A 26,196-nucleotide genomic window follows, 5' to 3' on the forward strand; every position below is an offset into this window, starting at 1 on the left:
AATTACATTAACTCTGCATAGAAGCACCAAATTTAATAGGCATTTAAATTAGACCAAAGCCGGACAACAGGAGGAATCAAAGAAATCAGTCACCAACAATAAGTTTGCAGAAGCAATATATTTTTCATGTCAACAGCTAGAACTAGCCACAGGACAGTGTCAGATTGGTCCTGCTAAACACAAGGTAAAAATCTGGAGGGAACATTGAGTTTAGCCTGCTGAGAGACAGGTGATAAGTCGGGTGCATCAGTTTTCTATATTTGTATTAATGCAGTATTAAATTAGCAAGTCAGTACATGAATATTTACTCAGTGTCACTTAAGAGCAGCTCAGGTTACAAGATCCTTGCTGCTTCTCAGTTTCACATACAGCAAGGCAGATTCCTAAAACTATTATTGTTATTTATATATTACTTACATATGTTACTTATATATTTATTCTGCTACTTTCTGTAAATAACACTCTTCAGTTAAATTATTCTGACGTCACTTCTTCAGAACACTTTGTTTTTCTCCAACAGGTTACTAGAACTCTCCTGGTTCCCATCCTATGCCTAGGGCCATCACGATAATGACACCAACCAAACAAAACCCATGCAAAGCAAAAACTGGATTCCTCCCTGCAGTCACCCTCCAAAAGCCTGTCAGATACTGTAATGCAGAAGCATAACCACTCTCATATCCAAAGCTCAACCTTTCAAGGCAGGCAAGCTTCCTTACTTATGAATACTACTGATTTTCACTGAACTTCATTTTAACACAGTAAGCTACATAAACCCAGAAAAAAATCAAAACAGAACACTTTTACATCAAAAAACAACTAAACAAGAAAAATTCTGTCACCTATGACTACTTTCTAATTCCCTGGGTCTGCACTAGTACCAAAATTTTCATCAATCAATTAACTGGCAGCAGTAGTCACTGGTTGTCTCCTATACAGTCAACAGATGAAACACACTTTGTCTACAGCATTCCTGTTATCAGATTTTCCCTCCAAGTTCCACTTCAGATTCCAGAAAAAAAATTGTAGTCTAGCTGTTTCGCATTCCTCCACAGCCTACATCATCTGTTCATCTGCTGTTACTTCATGCCTGTACTAATCTCCTCTCCTTTATGTCCTTTCTGTTCATATCAGCCCCAATCTGGTGTTCACTTGTTTTTTTTCTAAATAAGCAAAACACTTTATTTTTCCACAGTCCCCACTGCCAGGAAAGAGGAACTTTCTGAAATAACTCAGTCTACAACAATTAACTGGCACAAAAATTTACCTATTTAGACATCACTCTTTGCAAAAAAACTGAACAACTGAGGCCACAGTTTTACCAGGGCAAGGGTATAACCCATAACAATAGGCAGTGCTGCCAGTTCCACCTCCTTAATACATTAAGGCGAGCTAAAAAGGTAACCAGGGTCAGACTGCAAAAGCAAGCACTTTCTTTGCCAACAGAATTACATTAGAAACCAAGGTTAGTGTGCTGTTAAAAATTAAAACTCTTCTAAACAAATTTTCTTTTACCTTGCCAAGCCACCATAATCCAATCCTTCTTCTCCTCTGAATATAACATATAATCTTCTCCTCAAATCATAGGGTTTTAATGCCATAATCTATTAAAAAAAACCCAAAATTGTAATAAGTTATAAATGATGCACTGTCAATATAGTCGCTCTTTCTTATTCAGATTTTATTTAATTGATACAGAAATGCTATATAAGTCAAATGTTTACACAGATTTGACGAGCAATTAGACCATCTCATGGAACATGCAATGAACTGCACACAGAAATACCAACATGGAACTAAAATCCTTGAGCAGCAGACTGCTAGCAAGTGGGAGAGCCTATCTGGAAAGTATCACTATATAGTTGCCCTGTTCTTACTCTCTTCCTAAGGCATTCATTATCATTAAAGGAAAACAGGCAAAAAGGCATTTCATCTGATAAATTACAGATTTTTGGGTTTAGGCCCATCACTTAAAAAAGTAATATACTCTAATCCAAAATAAGTGTAATGTACTTTCATTAATAATATACTTCTTATAGAGAATCCCTCCCCAATGGTTTTGATGTGGTAACAGTGGCAAGAATTTTCATTGTTAGAAAGAAAAAAAAGAACGTATGTTGGCTGCAGACTGTAAGAGCTCAAGAACTGTAAGCTTCAGTTCAATTACACAGATTTAAAATGTGAAGGACAATGCAGGACACCAGTTTTAAATGCAGAAAATATCATTTTGTAATGTATATAACCACACACAAAAACCAGAAAAGCAAATCCAATGTGGTTAAGTCAATATGGTATGCAATGTGGTTACACTATGGAACTCTTTACCACAGGATGCTGTAGATGCAAAAAGTTCACAAGAGGAGCACAGACAAGCTCACAGAAGGGAACTCCCCTGAGGCTTATTAAAATACCCAGAAACCACATCAAGCTCAAGAAGCACTTCAATTGTAAACAGTTGGGAGCTGAAAGATTATTTAGTAAAAGTATTATATACATTACACTTCTGTCTTACATTCTTCCCTAAGAATCTCCCTCTGGCTTCCTCCCAGAGGAAGATTACTGTGCCTGAAGGACCATTAGTCTGAACTGGCTAGGGCCATTTTTGTTCTTATGCTTTGTCTTGATAAACCAACACAACAATCTTTGCAGACTTACTTGCTGGAAGGAATCCTCAAACAAAGTCTGTCTGGATACGTTGATCTTCACATGACTTGGCAGCGCATTGGACTGAAATTGTAAGGCAATAACATTAAAAGGCAGCAGAATAAATGTGAACTCATACCGTACTAAAAAGTAATTTATTACTTAATCAGTACCTGACACAAGTATCGGAAATGAGCAAGTTTCCACCTAAAGCTACGCTCATAAGCAATCTGTGGCCCTTTATTTCTGTAAGGAAATATATTTAAGAGACATTAAGCGACAGACATCAAACAGTACTTTCAATGCTAAACAACAGCTTGCAGATTTCAAAAATACACAAAAAATTGTTATCCTAAGATATGATCAGAAACAAAATGCAGTTGCTGGTTTAGTCAGCCAATCTTCCTTTCTGCTTCCCCCACACACACACTTTTTTTGGTTTTGTTTAAGATGCTAGTCAATTTACCAGCTTTAAGAGAACAGTAGAGATTTAGAGGATTTCAAATCCCTATCAATCTTATAAAAATTACAAGCAAACCAAAGAAGAGACATCTAATTTATTGTCTATGCTAAGAGAAAGACTGGTAAGTTTGGCTTCATAAATTCAACTGTTTATGGAACTATGAAGGAGTTTCTAGTATAATGCTCTATAGGCTCTTTGAATGAAAGGTCATCAACATGTCATCAGAAGTAAAGTAAACCCTTATAAAAAAAGACACTAAGACAGCAGCCATAGGTTGGGTCAATACTTCTGACTAAACTATTTTAAAAAAGATTTGCATGTAAAATTTTTGAAAAGTATTTAGAACTACTTCATTTAGACAATGTTGCTAGAGTGTGTATAACTATAAGCAATACTCACTGCAATAATTTGCTGTTTCTTTACAAATTTAACTATTACTTACATTAGGTTCACTATTTACATTTACCTCACTTCCCCTCTATTTATAAAGCAATTATAATCTTGGTATTTGAGAAGTGTATAAAAACTATTGAACCTTATGTCATAGACAAACTGACAGTTAAAGCTTAAAAATAGATTAAATTTACAGGACAACAATTTGTTTATAATTTTGCGCTCAGTTCCAGCTAGAAGTACAGATTGTTTTCTAGTATGTGAAGACTTCATTATTAAACTATAACAAGTTAAAACATTAAAAGGATATATTTAATTTCTCACTTACACAGAAGATTTCCCAGTACGAGGATCATTGAAGGTAGTGGTTCTTGTATTGTGGTCAACAAAGTATCTGACACCTTCTCTTGTATATCTGATTTCCCAGCCCTCTGGAAGGGGGTCTTCATTTTGTAAACTGCAGAAGAAATTGCAGACTGTACTTTTTCCCCAATATCATGACACACAAGAATTGAACAAGATCTTTTTATCTGCACAGTCAATATACACACCTACCCTTGAGTTCGAGGGTCTTCCCACTGTGTTGTCTTTGTGTTATGATTTACAAAATACACCCTATCATTTGAATCCACTCTCCTTTCTAGGGGAAAAAAAAGAAAAAACCCACTATACAACTACTGCATTCCAAATTTCTGTAACTGTCATTTCCTGAAATCAACAGCTAATTAACTTACCCCAACCTGGTGGTAAAGGCCCAAGTGGATCATTTTCTGCTGACAACATCGAAGCCTATTTAAAAACAAGAGGACACTAAGTTAGGCCAAATATTTTTCCTATTTTTTTTCCTTAATGTGTTTCAAGATTACCACTAGTTATGAAGACTATCCACTCTGGAAAAAAAAATCATGCCATTTTTAGTCTGATTTTGTGAAGAAACAGATTATATGATAATAAGATATGATTTGCACATTTGCCTCCACTGTTTCCAACCCAATGTACCCTCCCTTTCCCCTCCTACAATAAACTTGAGAGTCAGTCAGTGGTCTTTAAGAAGTTCACAGAAGTTTTGTGGAAGCATGTATAAGAAGATAAGCATCGTGATCTTAAGAACATACTTTACCATAGCAAACATTTCCAAGCACAGTGCTTACTGCCAACATAGTTTTTTTTAATTCCATAATACATGATGTCATCCCTGGATGTTTGGCTATTTTAAGACTGACATTCTTTGCAAATGCAGCTGCATTCATTAAAATACGTGGATGTTTAAAAATATACCAACATACCAGTAAGGTTAAAAGGAAAAGAGAAAAAAAAAAAAAAAAGGAAAAAACCCTCTAGATTAAAACATTATGTAAAACCATGCTAAGCTCATAATATGCTATAACCTTGCAGAGGTCCCCCAGTAGCTCCCAAGAATACAAAGCATGGGAAAAAAACAAAATGTAAAAGGCAAAAATTCCCCAGACTGCAGGATGCATGCTCTGATTTGTAAGTAAAAGCATCCAGCCCCTTACATTTTTTGGACACTGAAAGTATGGGGGGGGAGGGTTGGTTGTTTGGGGTTTTTTTTTTGTGCAGAATGGAATGTTGATATATGGCAACCAGTCTTCATTTTCCAAAGAGTATCTTAAGCATCACCTTGCTACTAATACTGCTTTATATAGCATTTGCAATCCAAAAATCTCAAATCCACTGAAGAGTTTACAACAGCAAATTCCGGAAAAAAAAAATCAAAACCCCCAAACAAATAATAATAAAAAAAACAACAAAACAAACAACAACAACAAAAAAAAAACCCAAAACAAAAAAACAAAGAAAAAAACCCCAAAAAACAAAACCAAAACCTATTCTTTCTGTAAAACAGAAACAGAGCAAGGACCAGATGAAAATGCAATAGTTACACTGAAAATGAAGCTGCCTCTTTGTTCCAGCCACCAGCTACTAGATATGAACACAGAATTATCATTATCTCAGCAGAAAATGCAGTTAGACTTTCCTGCTTTTGGAAACTATACAGTCACAATGATCCTGTAACCAAAGACGTCACTGTGGTGAGTATAAAAAGAACAGTGCACAAAAGAAAATACTGTCTGCCAAAGAACTGAATGGTGGCATGAATCAAAGATTTCCGATCTTCTTAATGAGTCCAAGGATTTGTGTGGGGCTGCTGGCTAATGTATATTTAACAGAACACACTGAAACATTACGCAGTGGCATGGGATGAGCCAGATTCAGCACCAAAAGGGGTACAATATATTAACCCCTTTCATTATATTATATTAAAATGCATTAATTACAATATATAATTATAATATTTAATATATATTAAATGCATGTAATAACATATAGTTATAAAATACTGATATATTAATATTAAAAAGATATTATAATTAATATATTTCAGTAAAAATGAAAGTAACTAAAATTAAATTACAATCTCACATGTGAAGTGCTATATAGGTAAAATCCTGGTATCTCACCAGAGGGAGAAAAGTAACCTGTAGTTTGACTAACAGTTCTAGAAGAAAAGTATACAGCAGCAATAAATTAAAAAAAAATATTTAAAAGCATACACAGTTTTCTCACTAATTTCAATTCCCTCCCCTCAACAAAATGTGAGTTCTAGGTATGCAAATGATACACTACTTAGAAAACAGACTTCTAAAGAGATGCAAACATATTCTCACAAACAAATCCTAATTTGATGACTCTAAGGTCAGATGGGACATTTTAAGAAATGAGTCTGGTTTTCAGCAGCCGTTACCATGAAACGAAGGAAGGAACATGATTTAATTTAAAAAAATATATTGTTCACTGAGAGAGTAAATTGTCTAAAACCAAAATAAATCTTAGGATCAGGAAAAGTGTTTTCTTAGATGCTTAAGCAACTGATCAAAGTAGTACACAACTACGTAAAGTTGCTCAGTGAGAATTTTTGGCTTGATATGCTTCAGCTGTGATTTTTGCATTTGCATTAAGTTACCAATGTGTATCTGAAGAGAGGGTGCAAAATGGATGGAGCCAGGCTCTTTCCAGTGGTGCTCAGTGTCGTGACCAGAGTCAGTGGGCACACACTGAAACACAGGAAGTTCCCTCTGAACATTTTTAACTATAAGGATGACTGAACACTGGCACAGGTTGCCCACGGAGGTTGTGGAGTCTTCCTCCTTAGAAGTATTTAAAAGCTGTCTGGACACAGTCCTGGCCAACTGGCTTTAGGTGTCCCTGCTTGAGCAGCAGGGGTCAACCAGATGACCACCAATCATTCTATCTTTCCCTAACTACATAAAACAAACTGATTTGTTCAAAATACCTATAACTCAGTTTTTATGTTCCTTTTCAGTTAACTGCTTTACTTTTACCTCTTACTACTGTCATTAAAAGTCTTAAGTATCATGCAGTACACAAGGCTCAAGTTAGGAAAGAGGCTCAGAAGGGAGTACTTTTTACCTTTAAGAAATATTTTTGTTAACATTTTTCAAAAGAAACAGAAACTCAATTACTGATGCCGAATGTCTTGTAACTCATATGGTTGAATAGTTATAAAATCACTTTAGAAAAAGTTAAAGAACAAAAAGTATACCTATACCTCTCTACTAATTTCTATGTTTTATGTAAAAGTTACCGAATAGAGGTATCGTTGGTTAAACTGTTGCATAGCTCCCTGCAGTTGATTCCGTTGAGATTGCCACTGCTCAAAGTTCCTGACTGATTCCATTGTTGGTCGCTGCCACGTTGTTGTTCTGGTGTTGTGGTCCACATAGTAAACTCTCCCACGATCATCAACTCTTCTTTCCCAGCTTTCAAGAAACACAAATGTTAAAAGTTAAATTTCTCAGTAATATTACATAACTGATTATATTTTTACATTGAATTCCTAGACAGTACTTGAATGAAGTACTGGAGTCACAGGCATGATTTTAATTTCCAAAGTACACAAAAGTACTCCCCAACTTTATTGGTAAAAGGACAACCACACTGATCAAAACTAGACTCCAAGAAATAGCATGTTCAGCTCTGTCACCTCATTTTTAACCTTGTACGTTCCTGTAACCATAAGCAATGTTGGCAGGTTTCACAGAAACACTTTGCTTGGAAATCTGAGGTCTGGAACCAGTGCACTACACCTAGTGGTGCTACCTAAATAAAGGTGGTCAAATATGCATTACTTAATGCTTAAGTTTTAAAGCAAAAACAAAGTAATTCAGTAGCTGTATTTGAATGAGTGATCAAAACAAGCGACATACACAGTACCAACATTCCTATAATGCTAGCTGCAATAAATATAATTCTAAATTAACTGAAAGCTAGAATTTCTTAATATACAATATATGTTTTTGATGAGCTGCTTATAAAAAACAGTATTTTTCCTGCACCAAACAAACAAAAAAAACCCTAGTACCTTTAGCATATATAAATTAAAGAAGTCTACATTACCCAGGAGGTAAGGGCTGTGGTCTCTCCCATGTTGTAGTTCTTGTGTTATGATCAACGTAGTAAGTTCTACCATGAGGATCCTTTCTTTGCTCCCACCTTCAGGACAAAAAAGACTTTCATGTAAGTCAAGGTGACAATGCTTCCTTAGGACTTATTTCCCACTAAGCCAAAAAGTGTCTTGGTATAGAATGGAAATACTATGATCCAAAACTCATTCTAAAACACCAAAGAAAACTCACACTAGAATACTTATCAGTTATTTCCTATTAACTGATATCACAGTATTATTTAAGGGACTTGGTACATATAACAAGCATACATCAATATTCACAACCATTTTCAAATTCTATTTAACATATCTGGAAAAAACGTCAATTATCTGCTCAAGGCTTGGATGCTAAAATAACCTCATTCAAAAAGTGCTTAGAGACACATTCTTTGCATTTCCAAGTTCATGCCTCTCTCAAAAAACCAGGAGTTTACATTGCTAAGCACTGTTCCCTATATCCAACAAACAACAGGATCATTCAGAGTGAACCTGAAATATGTGCTAACAGATGGTTTTCCTGTGTTTCTATTTCCTATCCTGCTAAATTCTCCATCTGATGTCTCTGGGGATTATTTCTTCAGCTTCAGTTGCAAAGCAAATTTAAATTGAAGATGGAGAGAGATCCAAGCATTATAAACAATTGAAGTTTCATGCTGCTGTGCACTCCCATAATGTAGTAAAAATATTTATCAATAGGAGAAGAAACCAGGATAAATGTTAAAATGAAAAGCTGAAGCTGTTGGCTCCATTACATATATGTTTGGTTTTCTTATATACATAATTAATTAGCTCCTAAAACTGTAAGCAGAACACCTTATCTGCTACTCATAGGATTTGATGTACATTTCCCTACTATTAGAGCATCCTATAAAACCAGTACAAAATGTTTTCTGCAGTTCAAGAGGTTAAATACTAAGACTACAAGACGATAAGAAAGGAGGAGCAGCATGTTCCTGAGTGACTAGGGCTAAACATAATGGAGACTGACATAAGCATCAACTAGATTGTGGGGAGTGCAGCAGGGAGCCACAAAAAAATCCCCCACAGGAATGAGATCTAGAAGGAATGATGAAGAAATGCATTTCACCGTAGTGTCCACTATGTCTGGAACTCATGACCCTGTCCTCAATGGGAAAGCATGTAATTTAATTAAAAAAAAAAAGTTTGACAGGCAGATGACCAGGAGTTCCCACCTATAAAGAGCTTCCATTGTCAAAGCACCTGAAAATTAAAAACTTTGTAACTCTTCTCCAACCACACATATACAATATTTCTATCTTTTTAGATGCTTATTTTCGTGTTTATGAAACAGAAACTCAAATGTGGTGTCACTAGTAACTTACTGACACACACACACACACCCTGCCCCCTTCAGAGTGAGCAGTTACAAGACAGGCTTTCTGATAGATCAGCTACAATGACACAAGGTATATACACCGGGTTAAGAAAATGCCAAAATAGTTAATATTTAGAATATTGTGGAAATGTCAGCATTTCCAATTAGTTATTAAAGACATCTTTACATACAAACATGAAAGCATCTATAAAAAAATATTAAGATCAATGTATATATTTGAGCATGTACTATATTTTCACTTAATGTCTAAGCACATTTTAATTTTGCATTAAAGGTTTAGGACTACAGAAGTAGTTTCTAACGATCTAACTGAATTAAAAGTTTCTAGCTATTCTGAGCATATACATATATACTTCAAATACGTATTTTTATCTCTAACATTGATTTTGTTGTACAGCAAGCCCCTACAAGTATTTCTAGACTATTTTATTAACTTTCACTGTTCTGTATTTTAGTCCCTACTACATTCTCATAGTTTAAGAGCCAAAGGAGTAAGAAATAATGACCCAAATTAAGTTTGAACATAACAAATTAAAAGTCTTCACATCCACAATGCCCAAGAGTTTGTCTATCTAGATCACAAAACTGCCTCAGCAAATCAGTTATCTGTTGTTACTTTCTAGGATGAGAGCTACTAGCCAGTTACAGCAGCAGTACAAACCCCATTTTAGATCAAATAACTCCATCTCAGCCAACTGACCTAAATTTGGCAATCCCAGTATAGAATTAAATTTCTGTTTATATGCACACTCAGATGAAACATAATTATAGTATTAAAATCAAGCCCACATACCCTGGTGGCAAAGGTTCTGTACTGGCATTACCAGGCTGCTGTCTTACAGGTTCTGCAGATGCACTTGAGGTGGAGGAGGATTCCCTTGGTTTTGGTGCATCTGCTGCTACACTGTTTCTAGCATTAGGTTGAGGACAGTCTGTTGCAGCTGTAGGTTCTAGTCCAGCAGACACAACAGGTAATGCAGAAGTGTGGCTTTCAGAACAACTAGTTGCTTCTGTTGTTGACTGAGGTTCTGCTGCAGTGTCATTGCAATCTGAAGACATAGGAGCTTCAATGGAGCCTACTGGAGCCTCAGAGACAGAAGAATTACCAGCTTCTGATGCAGAGGTGGATGACTCCCCATTAACTGAAAAATGGGAAATAGGAACATTTGTGTATCAGAATCTGATGAGATTTACTTTTCAAATGACCAGCTTTTACAGTAAACAACATGGAAGGAATGTTTTAGTTGCACCTATATGCCACAAACAGCATTTTTGTCTCAGATGACAAAAAGTCACAATGCACCTGCCTCAGCAGTTAAAGCTGTAATTAAAACTTACAGTCTGCAAATCATACTCTGTCCTTCCCTGCTAAGACAATTTCTTAGCTTCTGTATATCTTGGTCAATTCCATGTTATACCTTACTCTTTAGATTAGCAAAAGGTACTCAGCTGCTTCCCAGAAAACACTACTGCTTTATTTGCTTGGAAACTTTGAACTTACATCAACTTCAAAAGAGCATCTTGATTAGTATGCCATGAAATAAAAATATTAAGAGATAAGTAACAATGACATTTGAAAAACTAAGAGGTAGTTCTTACAGAAAATTTTTAATCCCTTTTTCAGAGTTGAGCTACAGAACTCTACAATTAAGCAAAAACCAGATGTGTGTGACTTGGAAAAAAAAACCTTCAAAAGCAGGATTAAAATATAAAAATTAGTATTTGGCTAACAACTTATGTAGTTCAATGACTGAAGAAAATTATTTTAGAATCACAACGTAAATCAATTTCTGTCTTTTAAGGAACAATGCAAATGTCACCCAACTCAAGCAGAATCTCATAAAAAGTTTACAGCAGGCATGGGTTTAGGAGGAAGAGGGGGCTAAGGAGGCTTTATTACCCCCAAGCCCACTTGGCCAGTAATATATCAATACCAATCATCTGCAGAGTTTAACAGAACAGTATCTCAGGACAACAAGATCTTATCTTAGACAAGTGAGATCAGGTACAGCAGTCAGCAGGATCCCCAACTGAAGTCAAGGTCCCATTAAAAGCAGTACAACAACATTCACAGCTTTCATTTTCTGCATCACTAATCAACACCAGACAGTGACAATTCTATTTAAGCTCATCAGTTTGTACTTCTAGAGTTGGAACTATTTTTCTACAAGACTAAATATAATATGCAACACAGACTTCAAGTAATTTTCTAACAGCATACCATCAGCTTACAATTCTAAGGACTGAGGCCAATATAACTGCTCTGTACTCACAATCTTATTAATATTGATTTGCAAAATTTAACCCTAGCAGCAAGTGCCTATAAAATGCTGTTCCATCATTTAAAGTGTTCATTTACTTTAATTCTGTATAATACAAATAAAAAAATAGCTAGATTCTACTTATTACTTGCAATATACATAATGTCAGCAATTTCTTGCTTTCCTAGATGGTCAGAAAAGCAGGTCAAAGAATTATAAACAATAAAACCATCATCAGCAATGTATTTAAATTAGCAAGTCAGTTTCTTTAAGGAATTATCACTGCATCACAAATATTTTCTTGAGAGGCATAATGATAAGCATGATTTTACAGGCAGCTGCAGATTTGTAAAATTTGTAAAGGCATTGCTTTTTGAACACAATTATTCCAGGGTAATACATCACTACTTCCAGCTCACAATAAACAGGTTAACTATATTAAGACACATCAAGACTTTGTATTATTTCAAGCAAATGTAAAGCATGAAGTTAAAAAAACCAACACAACTGCAGACAACCTGATCAAGTTTCTTCAGACTTCTGCCTTAACTAGCAACAATTTTACTTAAATAGGAAAAAAGTGAACTGGAATTTCAGTTTTCATTAAAAAAACCCATTTAATTCATCTACATGGACGAGTGAATGGGATTACATAACAAAGTTAGAAGCAAAATAACTGACAAATCATCAGTTCTACTAGTTAGATCTCAAACAGCAATTCTGGTGATATCACATGAAATCACAATCCTGCTAAGCACAATGGGGGAGGGGTTGGGAAAGTCTGTCATCAACAAATGCTGGAGACCTGTTTTACATCTTGCCTTAAGTGTCCATGAACTGGTATAGCAGTTGAAAACTGTTATATCAGTGCCTCAGTGCAAGCTCAGTGATGATTTCCTCAATATTTCTATTTTAATAAATCAATTATTTTTGCAATTACTCTATCCTAGTACAGATTTCAAATGGATCCCTCTGCTTTGCAGAAAAAGGGAGCAATGCCTAAATAATAGATAGGCCCTCTGGCCTTCAACTGAAAAGATAGGGAAATCAAATTCAAGTTCTCCAAATAGAGAAAAGCTTCAGAGAAGGCCTAATTTAATTACTACCTTTTAAAGTCCATAATTGTTTCTGCTATCTTCCCACCATACCCACATTTCCCACTCTATTATAAGAAGTTTGACAATCTCTGTTCAGCTGTTTATTAAGAGCCTGCCTGTTTCTATTTAAGGTTACCTTTTTCCTCTGCTATCACTGAAATTCAAACAGCTGAGAAAAGGCAGAAAGTGCTTAGAAAGCAGAGTCATTATTAGATGCAAAGTTTTTCCAGGTGAACAAAAATAAAATATATACTTTCTTTTCACTGGTTTTAGTGTACTGAATGTTGTAGTCATATCAAAGGGTTTGTGTTTAAGAGGAAATGAAATTTACTATTCTGCCAATATCTGTTTTTAAACAGCATACATTTTTAAAAAATGGAAGGCAAGGAGAGCCTGCAACACTTCTCAACTCAGAGCGCAGAAGTTCCCTGACAAGACCAAAAATCAGATTTATGTAATGGCAAAAAAAACTTAACTATAGTTATTCAAATTAATTGTGGAAGAAATCTGATTTTTCCTGCAATCAGTAATATGGTTTAGTCAGGTGTGACAGAGAAATGGAAGTTTTGGATACTTCGCATCTTTCTTCTATCACAGAGGAGAACTGACAGGAAAACATGAAACTTTGTACACTTAAGAATGGATCTACTCCATTAAAATTCACAGAAGTAGACACAGTTATAAATTCAAACCCAGAAACATCCTTTCAGTACTCTTAAAATCTAACAAAAAGTATACAGAAAAAGTGGCTCAACTTCAGATACATTTCAACCAGGTGAAAAAGCGTTATTGAACATGTTCTTGTAACTCTCCCATTCTTACCAGTGCTGTTGACAGGCTGAGCTGCAAGTGGTTTTGGTACTGGTGTATTTTTGGGTCTGGCTGCAACACGAGTAGGAGATGGTGTGCTGTCTCCGTTAACAGCTTCTATACAGAACGTATTCTGCACTACAGAGTTGGAAGGTACTTGATTGTCTATCCCATTAGAAATGTCACAAGCAGATCTTGGCAAAAATAAAAGATCATTTTAGATTAGTACAAACAACATGTTAAACAGTTATGCAACTAAACCAAATCTTACACTAAATCACACACAAAAAAAGAAATGGAAGTAAATTTGCAAGAGTTTATATACACAATGTCTGCAGCCTAGAAAACAATCAAGTGCAAGACCAAAACAATTAATGAACAAAAGGCAAATTTTGGTTTTGAGGATTTCAGATACTTAAAATAGTTAAAATTTTCCATTTCCATTTCATCTTTTACTTGTAATGACATATTAGAATTGAGTTGGGCAGACTGCTACGCCTGCCACATCTTCCAAATCTGCCCTAGAGACCCTCACAAAGCGCAGCTATGAGCAGGAAAACATTTTCTCTCATTAAGCAAGTGGAACAATTTGGTTTGTAAGTCCTATCTCCAAAAATTATTCTAGTCATAGGAAAGTATCAAAACTGTCCCTCAGTAAAAGGAAAATAAGATGAGCTTCTCTGTGCATAGGCACGATGGGACAAACACACAGGCAGCTCTGTGTTTGTAAGGCCATAAGGAAATAAATGGAGTGTAAGGGCTTGTGAAGAGAAAGTCTTGTTCAGTTACAGTTTCTACTTAAATCTATCCCTATATGCTTAAAGCCACCCACCAGAGACACATACAGTGAAAACTAATTCAGCGCCAACTCCCCATCTTCTCAAGGCGTAGAGGCTAAAAATTAAAGAGAAGTTAAACAGATGACAAAAAAATGTGAGAATTGTAAGAATCCCCACTTTGTAAAGTAATAAAGGAAGAAGCAGCATTTCCATGCTACCTTATCCAACTCCAAAAGGGTACTATAAAGAGAGAATTAAATAGTATCCCTTTTCAACTCTAGACTACAAACCCTATTTGCTTCCTAAAGACAGGCACAGAATCCACCTTAAAAAATTTCTTCATCTCTTAATTTCAAAACTGTAATTCAAAACTTCTGGATAGCTGTATGGCATACTGCTCTAATCAAAATATCAACATCAAGAGCAGGATCCCAGTAAAAGCCACACCTTCAGCAACAGCTCAATGAAAACAAATGATCGTCACTACTGCTTCAAAACAGTATGCAGATGTGTTTCCAATCACTTTCAGCAGTCCCAAACCTTTGTAAAGAAAACTAAGGAGAAGCAACTTTTTACCCTCACTCCCTCATACTGGGCACCCATAGGAGAACAGAGACAAACTTCCACATATTCAAAAAAAGAATAGAGCGTACAAGGACAAATGTGTCCCTGTCACTCAAATACATAGCAACTGTATGTTTTTTCACTCTGTTGTGTGTCAAGAACTTAAATGGAAAGGGATTCACTCCAAGGTAACTGAGCAGGCCAGTAACATTGATATGAATGCCGACCTATTTGACTTACTAGCTGTAAGGGGGAAAACAACCTATTCCTACTTCTCTCCAGGCAGTCCCTGAGCTGGTAGAAAGATAGAGAAGCCAAGAATGAAGCTCTAAATTGATTTCAAAGACTTTTTCTTGCCACTTCAGGTTGAACCAGGCAAACACTTTGCCTCAGTGTTCTGAATACTGCTTTCTAAACTCAACAGAAGTCTCAAATTCCTGATCACAACCTTAAAAAGGAAGTGGGTGAGGGGAAAGTAATTTAGGCTTTTTTTCTTCTTCCTTCCATTCAGATGGTATGTTGCAACAAGTTGTATGACATGAACAGAAATGGTTCCTAAACAGCAGAAGGAAACGAATGAAGTACAAAAAAAAAAAAAAAAACCCACACCACTGAACCACTCCTCCCCTAATCTCTGCTGCCGCAGCATTTAGTAGGCTTCCAGTCCGCCAAATTTTTATGTTCAGAGGCCTACACATCTAAGAGGCAATGACAAAGTAGAGAGTGGAGAACAGACTTTGCCAGAAGAGGAAGAACAGAGTTGTAAATTTAATTCCTCTCAAGCTAATTTATGTAATTATCATACAAGTAATATTCCTAAAATCTGTGGCAACATAATTTAAAATCCATCGCATTTAAAAAAAAAAAAAAAAAAAAGACACAAGCCAAACATTTCAACTGATAAATTTGCTAATATACTTCATATAGCATAAACACAAAAGTAAATTCCTACCTGGGTGTACTTCTTGATGCAGCGTCTCTGCTTTCATGCACAGCCTCCCCATTTTGCTGAACTTCTACTGAACAATAAGAAACAAATTCAACAGAAATACTCTATTATGTCTGTTTGAAACCTTAATCAAAATATTACCATCCGACTTAATTATTTTAACTTACTGGTTGCTGATGAACTGAGATTTGTAAGAGATTCTTGTTCAACAACCAAACCATCCAGCACAACTGTCAGTTCACCTGTTTGCACCATGCCACTCTTGTTTTCCAAAGAGAGTTTCAACTGTTCTTTCACCTTCTCCACTAAAAATGGAGTTGGGGTGGATAGGGGGAGAGAAGGAGAGAAGGGATAAAAGGTTAAATTCTAAAAAACATTAAAAGATATTTTCAACACAAAAACGAGATACATGTATTTAGTTGTACAAAACTGAACGTGAGAGATACTCAGATGATTCAAACCAACATAGAAATCACTAAGGAGCTGTGTAAATTTATATCTTCTGTGGGTAAAAGCACAGTTTATTGGAAAAATAAATTGGCCATTTACAGAGTATATTCTATAGGTATGCTATAGGATCCACATGGTTTCAGTACTTTATTATTAATGATTTCCCAGGTTTGCTGTTTCCACTGAGCCCTTTTGAAATTATGCACTACTTACGTAACATGAGACAGCTTAAAGTCAAACAACTTCTGAACTACACATCCAAATTTTGCAAATGACTGGGAACCTCAGTCTACAACCACAGCTTATGTTCATTTCTCATATCACCTTCCAAAACTAATTCTAAGAGACCACTGAAAAGAACATCACTTTGAGGAAGAAATAAATACAAGGACGGCTTAGACTTCTTCCTCAGTTTTAAAAATTATTTTTAGTAAATCCTTACTAGCATTTTCATAGATCCCAACTCCATGATTAAACAGTAACAAAGGAGATTACTTGAGTTATCAAAAATGAAATCAGAAGATATCTTTACCAAAAGAAATTTTGAGATATACAAAAAAATGTATATGTGGTGCAGTTAAAGAATTCAGTATGACTGATAAGCAATGCACATACTTGTAGAGATATATACATAATCCACAAGTAAAACATGCTGTGGATGCTGCATGATTATCTCTAAATAAACTATTACTAGTACAGCAGTAAAAGCTACATGTCATAAATCCAAACACAGTCAGCCATGAGTTCACGTTAATCAGGTTTAAATGGTTAAGGCCTTTTAGTAGTTGCGGTCTCAGATTATAAGATTAATCTTTCAAGATCTACCACCATATTTCACTCCATATGATAACATTCCAAGTTAAAGCTTACTGTGCACTGCCATGTATTAAACTAGCATTTCCTTTTTTTTTTTTTCCATTCTTAACACATATCATAAATGAACAATAAACATTAAAATTGGGAAGGCTACCATAAGCTACTGCCAGATACCATCTAAACTGTTACTTTAAAGAGCAGGTTCAACAATGTAGTTGGGCAGCAGTTACCAGCAGACACCCACTGCTATATTAGAAAGAATTTCAAAGTACTTCAAGTTGCTGGAGCAAGCACAAAGCTTGCAAATCTACAGAATTAATGATTTTGCAATCTGCATTTTGGAAAATGGTACTACCTGAAAGAACAAAGAAACTAGCCTACCACTGAGTTGTTAAATTAACATACTTGTAAATCATCATTTCTGCAAAGGGTGATGGGTTTAGCTTCTGCTATTTTAACAGGTTATGCCTCCAACCCAGATCAACAGTTGGCTGTGGTCCAACTGAGCTGGCAAGAAAGCTGGAAGGGGTGTGGGCAGCAATTCAATACTGGTGGTGGTTAGTGAGAGAAAGTAACAACACCAATTCTAAAGGTTCTGCCTTTAGAGAACTTCCCCTTCACATTTTATTCACTGAAGAGCCATTCAGTGCTGTATTTTAGATGAGGTATCAATAACTGAGTGACTGAAAAACAACAATCAGATTATTCTACCACTGAATTATTGGATAGTCTAATGTATATCAAACTGCTGACTTGCCCAAATCAGAAACACTGCACATAAATTACTTTGGTGCAATGTACGGCTAAGTCAGTCAACCATTCCCAGAAAGAATTTGCAAAGTTGTTGGATCCTACATCCTCTGGATCTTGATAATAAAAATTAAACTTTTTTTTTTAATCATTATTACAACCCAGTTTCTTCTGATATACTTTTTTTAATTTAAAAAAGAAGCAGTTTTCCTGCTTAATTATGGACTTTGGGGCAGAAACTTTATAACACTGCTAAAAAAGCCCACCTGATTTTAGATTCTGTTTCAATTTTCTGTAAGAATCAGAAAAATGAAGCTTTATTCCAGCTCTCCTTTTCCCCCACCTCCCCAAACGGAGCTCTTAGGTTTATATATCTAACTTGCGAGAAAGGTTAGAGATTGTTTTAGCTGGAATTCTACTGCCACTCTGGAGTGGAATTTAAAGTGTGGATTCACCATCTTCTTGTACTAACGAAAAAAAGTTTAAAAAGCAAATTAGATAAAGAAGACCCATTTTAATTCTATTAAAGACAGTTAAAATTAGAAGTTACATAGAACACAACAACCTCTCATGTACTCTAAGGAAGTTCTCAAATGTTTCACATTAATCAGTGGTTCTTACTGCACTCTGAGCAGCTAAATTATGAGGGAAAGATATACAACCTTTCTATTAGTGATTCCAGAGAAGGAAAACATGAAAAAAAATCACATAGATGGCTTTTCTGAAAGTTTAGACTTTTTTTTTTACCAAGTCTAAAACAGATCTTCTAGCAAAATAGTTACTAGATTGCCACAAAACACCGTATTTAGTCACTTCTGCTTTTACTTAATTAACTCATACTCTATTGTTTGTTTCAAAATTATTATATCCCATTGTTACATTTAAATTGCTTTAGATAGCACCGACATCTCTAGAAGAGATGAGTAAAGACATCAACTGAAAGTCAGTTGTAATTTCACGTACGGTTAGTAGTCTAGTTGACAGTTTGATGTATAATTAGTAATAATAATTCTACTTTACTCAAAATATCCTTCATGATAACTTACATTTTCTATTGTGTATTTCCAAAGCTTGTCTCAAGTCTACAGTGGCTCTTCCTAATAAAGCATCTGCTTTTAAAGTGTGATGGCTCCACACTCTAAATTCCAGCGTAGTCTGTGGAGTCACATTCCTGCATATAAAATACATTTTTTAAGAGATATATACAGATTTTAAAGTATTTGTTCTTGCTACTAGGAGTATTTGAACTTAATTCACTTTCTCATATTTGTTGGATTTCTTCATACTAATTAACTGAAAGAAGTTTTTGTACTGCAAGGGGAAATTTTTAACTAAGAACTGCAAACACTATGATATTTATACGTAAGATCACACTTAAAGTGCATTACTATGATAACATAAGGAATTTGAAGAGTATCAGAATAACCCACACTACACTCAAATCTCAGTTATATAAAACATATCTTACTTTATGAAAGACATATTTTCCCTATTCCTCACTATTCCAGAATTCTAACCAAACACTCACATTATTAAATGTGAACAAAAAGGTGGTAAGTATACTTGTCTGTCACTAGAAAGAAAAATACTATTTAAAAAAAAAAAAGGAAAAAGCAACCAATCAGCTACTTGCAAGCAGGAAGAACTCACTTAATAGGCATCAGCGTGCCATGAAAATGTTTATAAAACACTATTTGTGAATCCACAAGTATATATAAAACCATAATGCATACTCACAGAAATCAGAGGGGAAAATATCAAATGATGTAGCTAAAGTAAAAATTGGAGGGAAGCAGAAAGGTAAAGTACCAAATTACAGTAATATTATGATAACCTTTGGCAGTGATCTCTCCCCTGCTCAAGAAGGAAAACGGGAAGCTATGCTAGGTCCTGGAGAGCAAGTTTAGTAGTACAGGTTCTAGTACTGCAAGAGTGCTCCTGGCTGTGAAAAATGCAGTGCAAAAAGTCAAAGGCCACATATCCATCACTACTCAATATGGACAGTTATATCAGCATTGATGAAAACAATACTAAAGACAATCCCACGATCCCAACAATCGAGCTAGCTTTATAGTAATAGTCACTTGAGTGTGTTGGACAATGTGCATCATTTTTGCTGAAACCCCTGAGAAAATTTATGTTTGCCTTTTGATTAGGCTGCCTTCTAATGGAAGTCTTACTGAAAGACCAGCTCTAAAAGTAAATGGGAAAAAAAAACAAACAAAACCCCCCCAAAAACCCACACACCACCTACAAATACAGAATATATTGCTGGTGCTCATGCATATTCATGGAAGAGAGGGTAGTTTGGTAAACGAGAGGATCCACTTATCCTCAGACTGGGCAACTAAAACAACAATACTATTACAATAGCCAGAGGACGAGGGGGCCAGAACACCTTATATACCTAAGGGTAAGATCCTAAGTAATACGGATGATGGAACGAGTCTGCTTTGCTGTAGCGTGCATGGCAGATTACCTTGTTTCTACCAGCTCACCAAATCCTGACAAATCGAATCTGCCTCCTCAACAGAAACTCTGGTCTCTGTGAATATACCGAGAACTCTGTACTTGAACTAGTAATAACTCCTGGAAATCATCATCAGGTCCAAGACTACAGTATTCTCTTTTGCGACCCTGCAAAGGGCTAATAAACTCTACTGAACCTGAAACATTCAGAAACATCACAAAGGAATACTCGGTTCATTCAGCCCAAGTTTGGAGCTAATAAGTAGGTGTTCCCAGGCAAACACTTCCCCAAAGCTAAGTATGTTGTAGTACTCCCCACGCTCCAGCACTGTTAGTTATAGGAACCTGGCGTGGCACTAACGAAGCTGGCTACTGCACAGACAAGTCAGGTGCTGTAAAATGTACTGGCCCAGGCTCAATTCCACTTGATAGTAACTATGCCGTTTCCAGACACAAATTGGGAGCAGTACAATCTTGCATGTATAATAAGGCATTCTAGCCAACTGCACGGTGCAAGATTGCTAGCTCTTCATAGAGTCATGTTTAGGTATATCTACACCCATAGCATAGTTAAACCAAATTAAATCACAAGAAGATTAAAAAGGTCAAACGTTATGATAAATTTTGTTTGTCACTTTGCAGTAAACTGCTTTCATGTTTGTATGCCTTCACCAGGAAATTTAAAGAAAGAAGTGACCTTCCTCATAACTACTACTTATCCAGCTGAGATTATTTTCCTTTTAAAGTTGAGAATGACATAGCTTTTTTACTATGTCATAGTATTTTATTATTAACAACTTCTATAGAGGAATCAAACTTGAATGGTCTACAGCGCTAACAAATATCAAGAGTATACCATGTATAGCAACTGTATGCAAGGAACACTGTACAAAAAGTATTCTCAAAACATTGTAAGAATTCAGAAAAAATATTTCATTTGAAATAAATATTATCTTATGTCTGCATTTAATCATCAACAGCCAGAGAAAACAACGTAGGCATCCAAGCTTAGTAAATATTTGCCTGCAATATCTGCCTAATAAATAGTATAAAAAACCTGAAAAAGCTACTTACACTGTCAGCTGCTCATCCCATTTTGGATTTGAAGAACTACTTGATTTTGCTGTTTTCTTAATTTCTCCATCTGCAGTTAATTCTGTGTAGAAAGTTGTTCCAAACCAATTCTTTTTCCGTTTCAGTTTAGCACTAGAAACTAATAAAATACATTGTTTTATCTACAACAGCATATTGTTGCTGAAAAAACAGAAAACATACTGCCTACAAAATGTATGAAACACAGCATGGCAACGTTATTCCTCATCCTTTCTACTTCTGCTGGATATAAAGAGGTCAATGCTAAAATGGTAGCTTTTCTTTTCAAAAGCTACTTTGTCAGACAGTTGAAAACAATTGCAGCATTTCTCTTCACCACGTACCAGCAGGATGGGTTGGAGAGACAGCACAATTATTTCAGACATAAACACTGAAAATCATGTGGGTTCTTTTGTGTAATTTCTTATTGTTCTTCCTACTCTTCCCTTAACTGAAAAATACCTAAGTATGATACGTTTGAGAGATTATCAGGCAAACTTTTTTTTTAAAAAAAAAAATTGTGTGTAGTTATGAAAGCATATGCAGTTCAGGCCTATTTCAAAGTGTCCCTGTATAGCAAAGCCTGTATACAGAGCTAAATTTCCTTCTTGGTATTACCTGTGTGGTTAATCTGTGGTGTAACACATCAGTTTGTTAAAAGTAAGAAAACAGCTCTCGAATTTCCCCTAAATAGCTCTGTGGATGAACTTAAAGGTTCCAGCTAAATATTCAACAATTAAGAAATAGCAAATGACTGAAGAAGCTATCTTTTACCTCCTAATCGCTGACAAGGTTCTCAGTGTTCCTGAAAATAAATCTGTTCTCTCACTTCCTTGCTCAGCTGAGGAAGTCACTATAAAACCCAGCAGCAGCCTAACTGCCAACATTTTAAATTCTATTTCAGGCAGATGTTGTCTTCAGAAGACCACATCAGTGGACTCACAGCTGTACCTACCTGCTGGCTATGCCTTTTCTCTCATTCCTTCCACACTTCCGCATGATTCTCTTTCCCTTCACTTTCAAACTATAGCAAAGCCGAGTATTTTCAGCCACTTGGAAATAATCCTGCCCCTGTTATTTTTGCATTAGCAAATAACTTCCACTTACTTTTCTGTATGGTAACTAAACTGTCTGAAAGGCAGACAAAAAAGGTCTGTCATGTGTTTCTGGATTACAGAATTTCTGAGACATATACATTAGTTACCTAAAAGTTAGTGGGATGCAAGTGTCCAAGATTCTAAACACAACAGCCATGGACTTTTACTTAATTTCAGTCAAAAGGTGCACACTTAACGCCCTCATACTTAAAAAGTCCAGTCTAAGTCATGTGTCACATGTCATAAAAGGAAAATGCACTTTTGGTAACATTACAAGTAGAAGTCTAAACACGTCTTATTTTTTCATTCCACACGTCATATTTTTTCATCTGAAATCATGATATATTTTTAACCTTTAAGAACCTCTGGTTCTTCCACATTTTTTCCTCCATATTTTACTTTCTAAAAGCAACTGCAACATTTGATAAAATACAGGTATTTAGTCATAATATTCAAGCTTCCTTTTAGTTTTCCCCCTTTTATCTGATTATGTTTTAGGTCATTAGGTTTTGAGTCCCCAAACATGAAAGGAGACCATTATAATTTTTTTTTGTTAGTCCTAATTTTTTTAAACGAAGTCCTAAGTAACAAACACCTGCAAAAGACTTCACAAAGACCTAACAAGACAAGATAGATTGGTAAAATATATTTGAAAAAATACTGATGGCAAAACTTGTTGGCAACATGCTGTAACTGTATAAATCCAAACAAGTCTCTTACTGCTTCACATGAATTTCCTTGTCTACAAACTGTGTATACATTAGTTGCTGCCTTTATAAATGTGCTTTTTAATTATAGTGTCTGAAACGTAAGTCTAGACTCTAAAGCAGCATAAACTCATCTCAGCATAACCCAGTGCAGGTCAGCAGCACTACAGTACCACACTCGTCTCCCATTTCTTTCCCTGTAGTGCCACTGGCATTCCCCTGATCTTGCAATGAAGACCTTTAGAGAATTAAACCTTCAGAAAACTAATCCTAAAAATTGCACAAATTTCTTCCTACTTTGATCCTTGAACCAGATCTTTTGAAGTCAACAGAAGCTCCAGTGCCACAAAAATAGAAGACTACTTATGGAAGGAGCAGTACAGTACAGGATACCAAAATGATCACTTCTGCATACACAGATCTGAAGTTACGGGTCATTTGTGTAACAGTTTGCTACAGTTACACATATTCAATCTACAGGTGGCTCCATCTATGCTGTTAGTTATTGCCAGTTTTGATGATTCATCACTTTATCAAGTTATTTAATCCTTAAACTGGGTTAATCAGTTTTAAGGTTCCTCTCTTATCAGATTAGATAAAATATCTATTTGGGGGACTCCGCAGCAATGTATTTTTTACCAGATGACCTGGCCATCTTTGGACCATCCAGCATGATACATCTTTCTTGAGATGCAGCTTTTTTTAAGACATAGTATCTTACTCATGTGCTTTCCAATTTTTGTTCAAAATAGCCTTAATATATTCGTGGCCATGCATTCATTCTTACAGGGTTCCCAGATTTCGTAAGATCCCTGGAAAGTGCAAATTATTTATCAATGGTAAAATAATACTTACATACATACATTCACACTTATACATTTATGTATATATATATTTATGCACAACATCGAACTACTTGCTGGTAACATTACTACTTTTAGATACTGTAACACTGTCATAATTAGCTATCAAACTTGTTTACCTACATGCATTTTGCTTATCTTAGGACTACAAGTCTTTGTTCTGCTCTGCCATTCCACAGAAAGAGCAACTAAGATTGACACCAGTTGTCACATCCCTCACCAGTTCTTACCCATGAGTAGCAAAATGCGTAACATCTGTTCAACATCTACTGAATATGTCCCCAACATAATCAGAAATTTCCAGAATTGCTTGTAGCCCACCATGTTTCCCTTCCAGCAGATATTGAGATTGCTGAATTCTGCCTCGAATTATGCAACAAGAAAAATGTGAACAGTCATGAGATGCAACACAGTAAATTCCAATTGGATAGAAGGAAAAACACTTCCACGTTGATGTGGTTTACCACTAGAACAATCTGCCCAGGAAAAAAGGTAATCTACAACCTTTGAGATACTGAAAATTCAACTGGACAATACCCTTAGCGACCTGATTCAATTTCAAAGGCAGCCCTGCCTTCAGCAAAAGAGCGGACTAGGGAATCCCCAAATATCCCTTCCAACCTGAATTATTCCATATGGCTGTGTAATCCAACCTGCTGCACCCAAGGTTAATACGGGATACCTGTATTATTCTCAACAGATGTTTACCTGATACAGGTAATCAAAGACAACCTTTTGAAGGGCTAGCAGATTTTGTGATTTCCTCCAGTCCTCCTCCAACTTCACTATAACGTTGTACCCATTTTCAGCTTGGACTTCATTCAACTGCCCATCTTTTTTGTAGAATTTCAGCAATATGTGTTCCCTCTATAGAATATGTGCCAATAATTATTTATTCCCAAGCAAAATTCCTTCCATTTGTCCCTACTGTTGTACTCAATCTCATTTTTTCTTAATTTGAAGAGATCGTTAAACCCTGTCATCCAACTCACTGTATAACCTCTACCTAGCTTTAATTCATCTACATATATTATAGTCATGTTCTTAACTTTTAACATTTGAGTTATTAGTTAAAATATTAACAATACCGATCCATTTTCTACACTCATTTCAAAAACTGCTTTTATGAATACATATGTTTTCCTGTAAAAATCACCATGATACAAATCACTACTTGCCTGTTACTTGCATCTGTAATCTTCCATTATGGTTGTTACTTGTATCAGATCTTGGTGAGGCTGTGGCCATGTCAGAGGTTTAGGCTTTAGCCTAAAAAAAAAAAAAAAATACACAGGTAGCTTATTGAAAAGACTTATCTCTGCATGTTAGTTCCAACTATTAACTAAAATGCTCAACTAATCAGCAAGTTACCAAATGTTACTTAGGTATGGCAGAATGCATTATTTTCAGAACACTAGTTAAAAAAAAAAAACAATTACTTTTGAAATTTGTCCGACGTTACCTTTGAGGATGCCAAGACACTTCAGTAATACATACATTCACATAGTTTAGAACAACTGTGCAAGGCAAAAAAAAATTCAGCTGTGATATTATCAATATTCCTATCTCCAGAAGGTATGCTTATGGTCTGATTTCAGATGTGCTAAGCACCAAGAACTTCAAATGAACAAAACATCCAAAACATTTACATGCTTGAAAATCAAGTCATTCCCAGAACAATACACTCAAGCAATAACTTGATTCAGACAAAAAACATTTGAATTCTATCCCTAGATTTGCAATCAGCTTTCTATACCACTGTTGTCCATCCACAAATCACTTCCCTCACCTATTGAGACAGTAATAGGACCACCCCATCTTGTCATTCCATGGCTAAAATTGTGTGGCTCTGATCTTATCTGGGACATCCCAGTACTTGAAGGACATGCGGACAAACATCACTCGTGTCCTCCTGAATTACTACACCTGAAAGAAAGCTAGAAGTAAAATATTCTCTAGCAGACAACTATTTTTCATGAGAAAAGAATACATACATTTAAAGTATACTTTCCAGGACCCGAATGAACTTCCATATAATTATTTCTGTGAACATTAATTGGTATTGATAATAATATGGTAACAGTAAAGTCACCAAATCTTTTTGATCATGCATCTCTATCAGTAAAAGATTTTTGAGCATGCACCCC

The 26,196-nt window shown here is 35.6% G+C and overlaps 1 protein-coding gene across 3 annotated transcripts in view; it reads right to left on the reverse strand.

Moving 5' to 3' along the window:
• Positions 1-26,196, reverse strand: part of WWP1 (WW domain containing E3 ubiquitin protein ligase 1) — a 63,907-nt gene that overhangs the window by 12,455 nt on the left and 25,256 nt on the right. Inside the window, exons 2-16 of one of the 3 annotated variants that reach the window (XM_037381190.1) lie at positions 25,228-25,318; positions 21,365-21,503; positions 18,868-18,992; positions 15,973-16,110; positions 15,809-15,872; positions 13,526-13,707; positions 10,139-10,487; positions 7,940-8,035; positions 7,128-7,302; positions 4,234-4,288; positions 4,055-4,139; positions 3,828-3,956; positions 2,817-2,889; positions 2,656-2,727; positions 1,516-1,604 (exon numbers count right to left, since the gene is read on the reverse strand). In XM_037381190.1, coding sequence (XP_037237087.1) covers positions 1,516-1,604; positions 2,656-2,727; positions 2,817-2,889; positions 3,828-3,956; positions 4,055-4,139; positions 4,234-4,288; positions 7,128-7,302; positions 7,940-8,035; positions 10,139-10,487; positions 13,526-13,707; positions 15,809-15,872; positions 15,973-16,110; positions 18,868-18,992; positions 21,365-21,503; positions 25,228-25,297 — 1,841 coding nt within the window. In that variant the 5' untranslated portion in view covers positions 25,298-25,318. Of the gene's footprint in view, positions 1-1,515; positions 1,605-2,655; positions 2,728-2,816; positions 2,890-3,827; positions 3,957-4,054; positions 4,140-4,233; positions 4,289-7,127; positions 7,303-7,939; positions 8,036-10,138; positions 10,488-13,525; positions 13,708-15,808; positions 15,876-15,972; positions 16,111-18,867; positions 18,993-21,364; positions 21,504-25,227; positions 25,319-26,196 lie in introns of those variants that run through there. The other 2 variants (XM_037381189.1, XM_037381191.1) reach the window with 2 other exon arrangements.

The sequence above is a fragment of the Falco rusticolus genome, chromosome 3 (assembly GCF_015220075.1).
Source record: "Falco rusticolus isolate bFalRus1 chromosome 3, bFalRus1.pri, whole genome shotgun sequence".
NCBI lineage: Eukaryota > Metazoa > Chordata > Aves > Falconiformes > Falconidae > Falco > Falco rusticolus.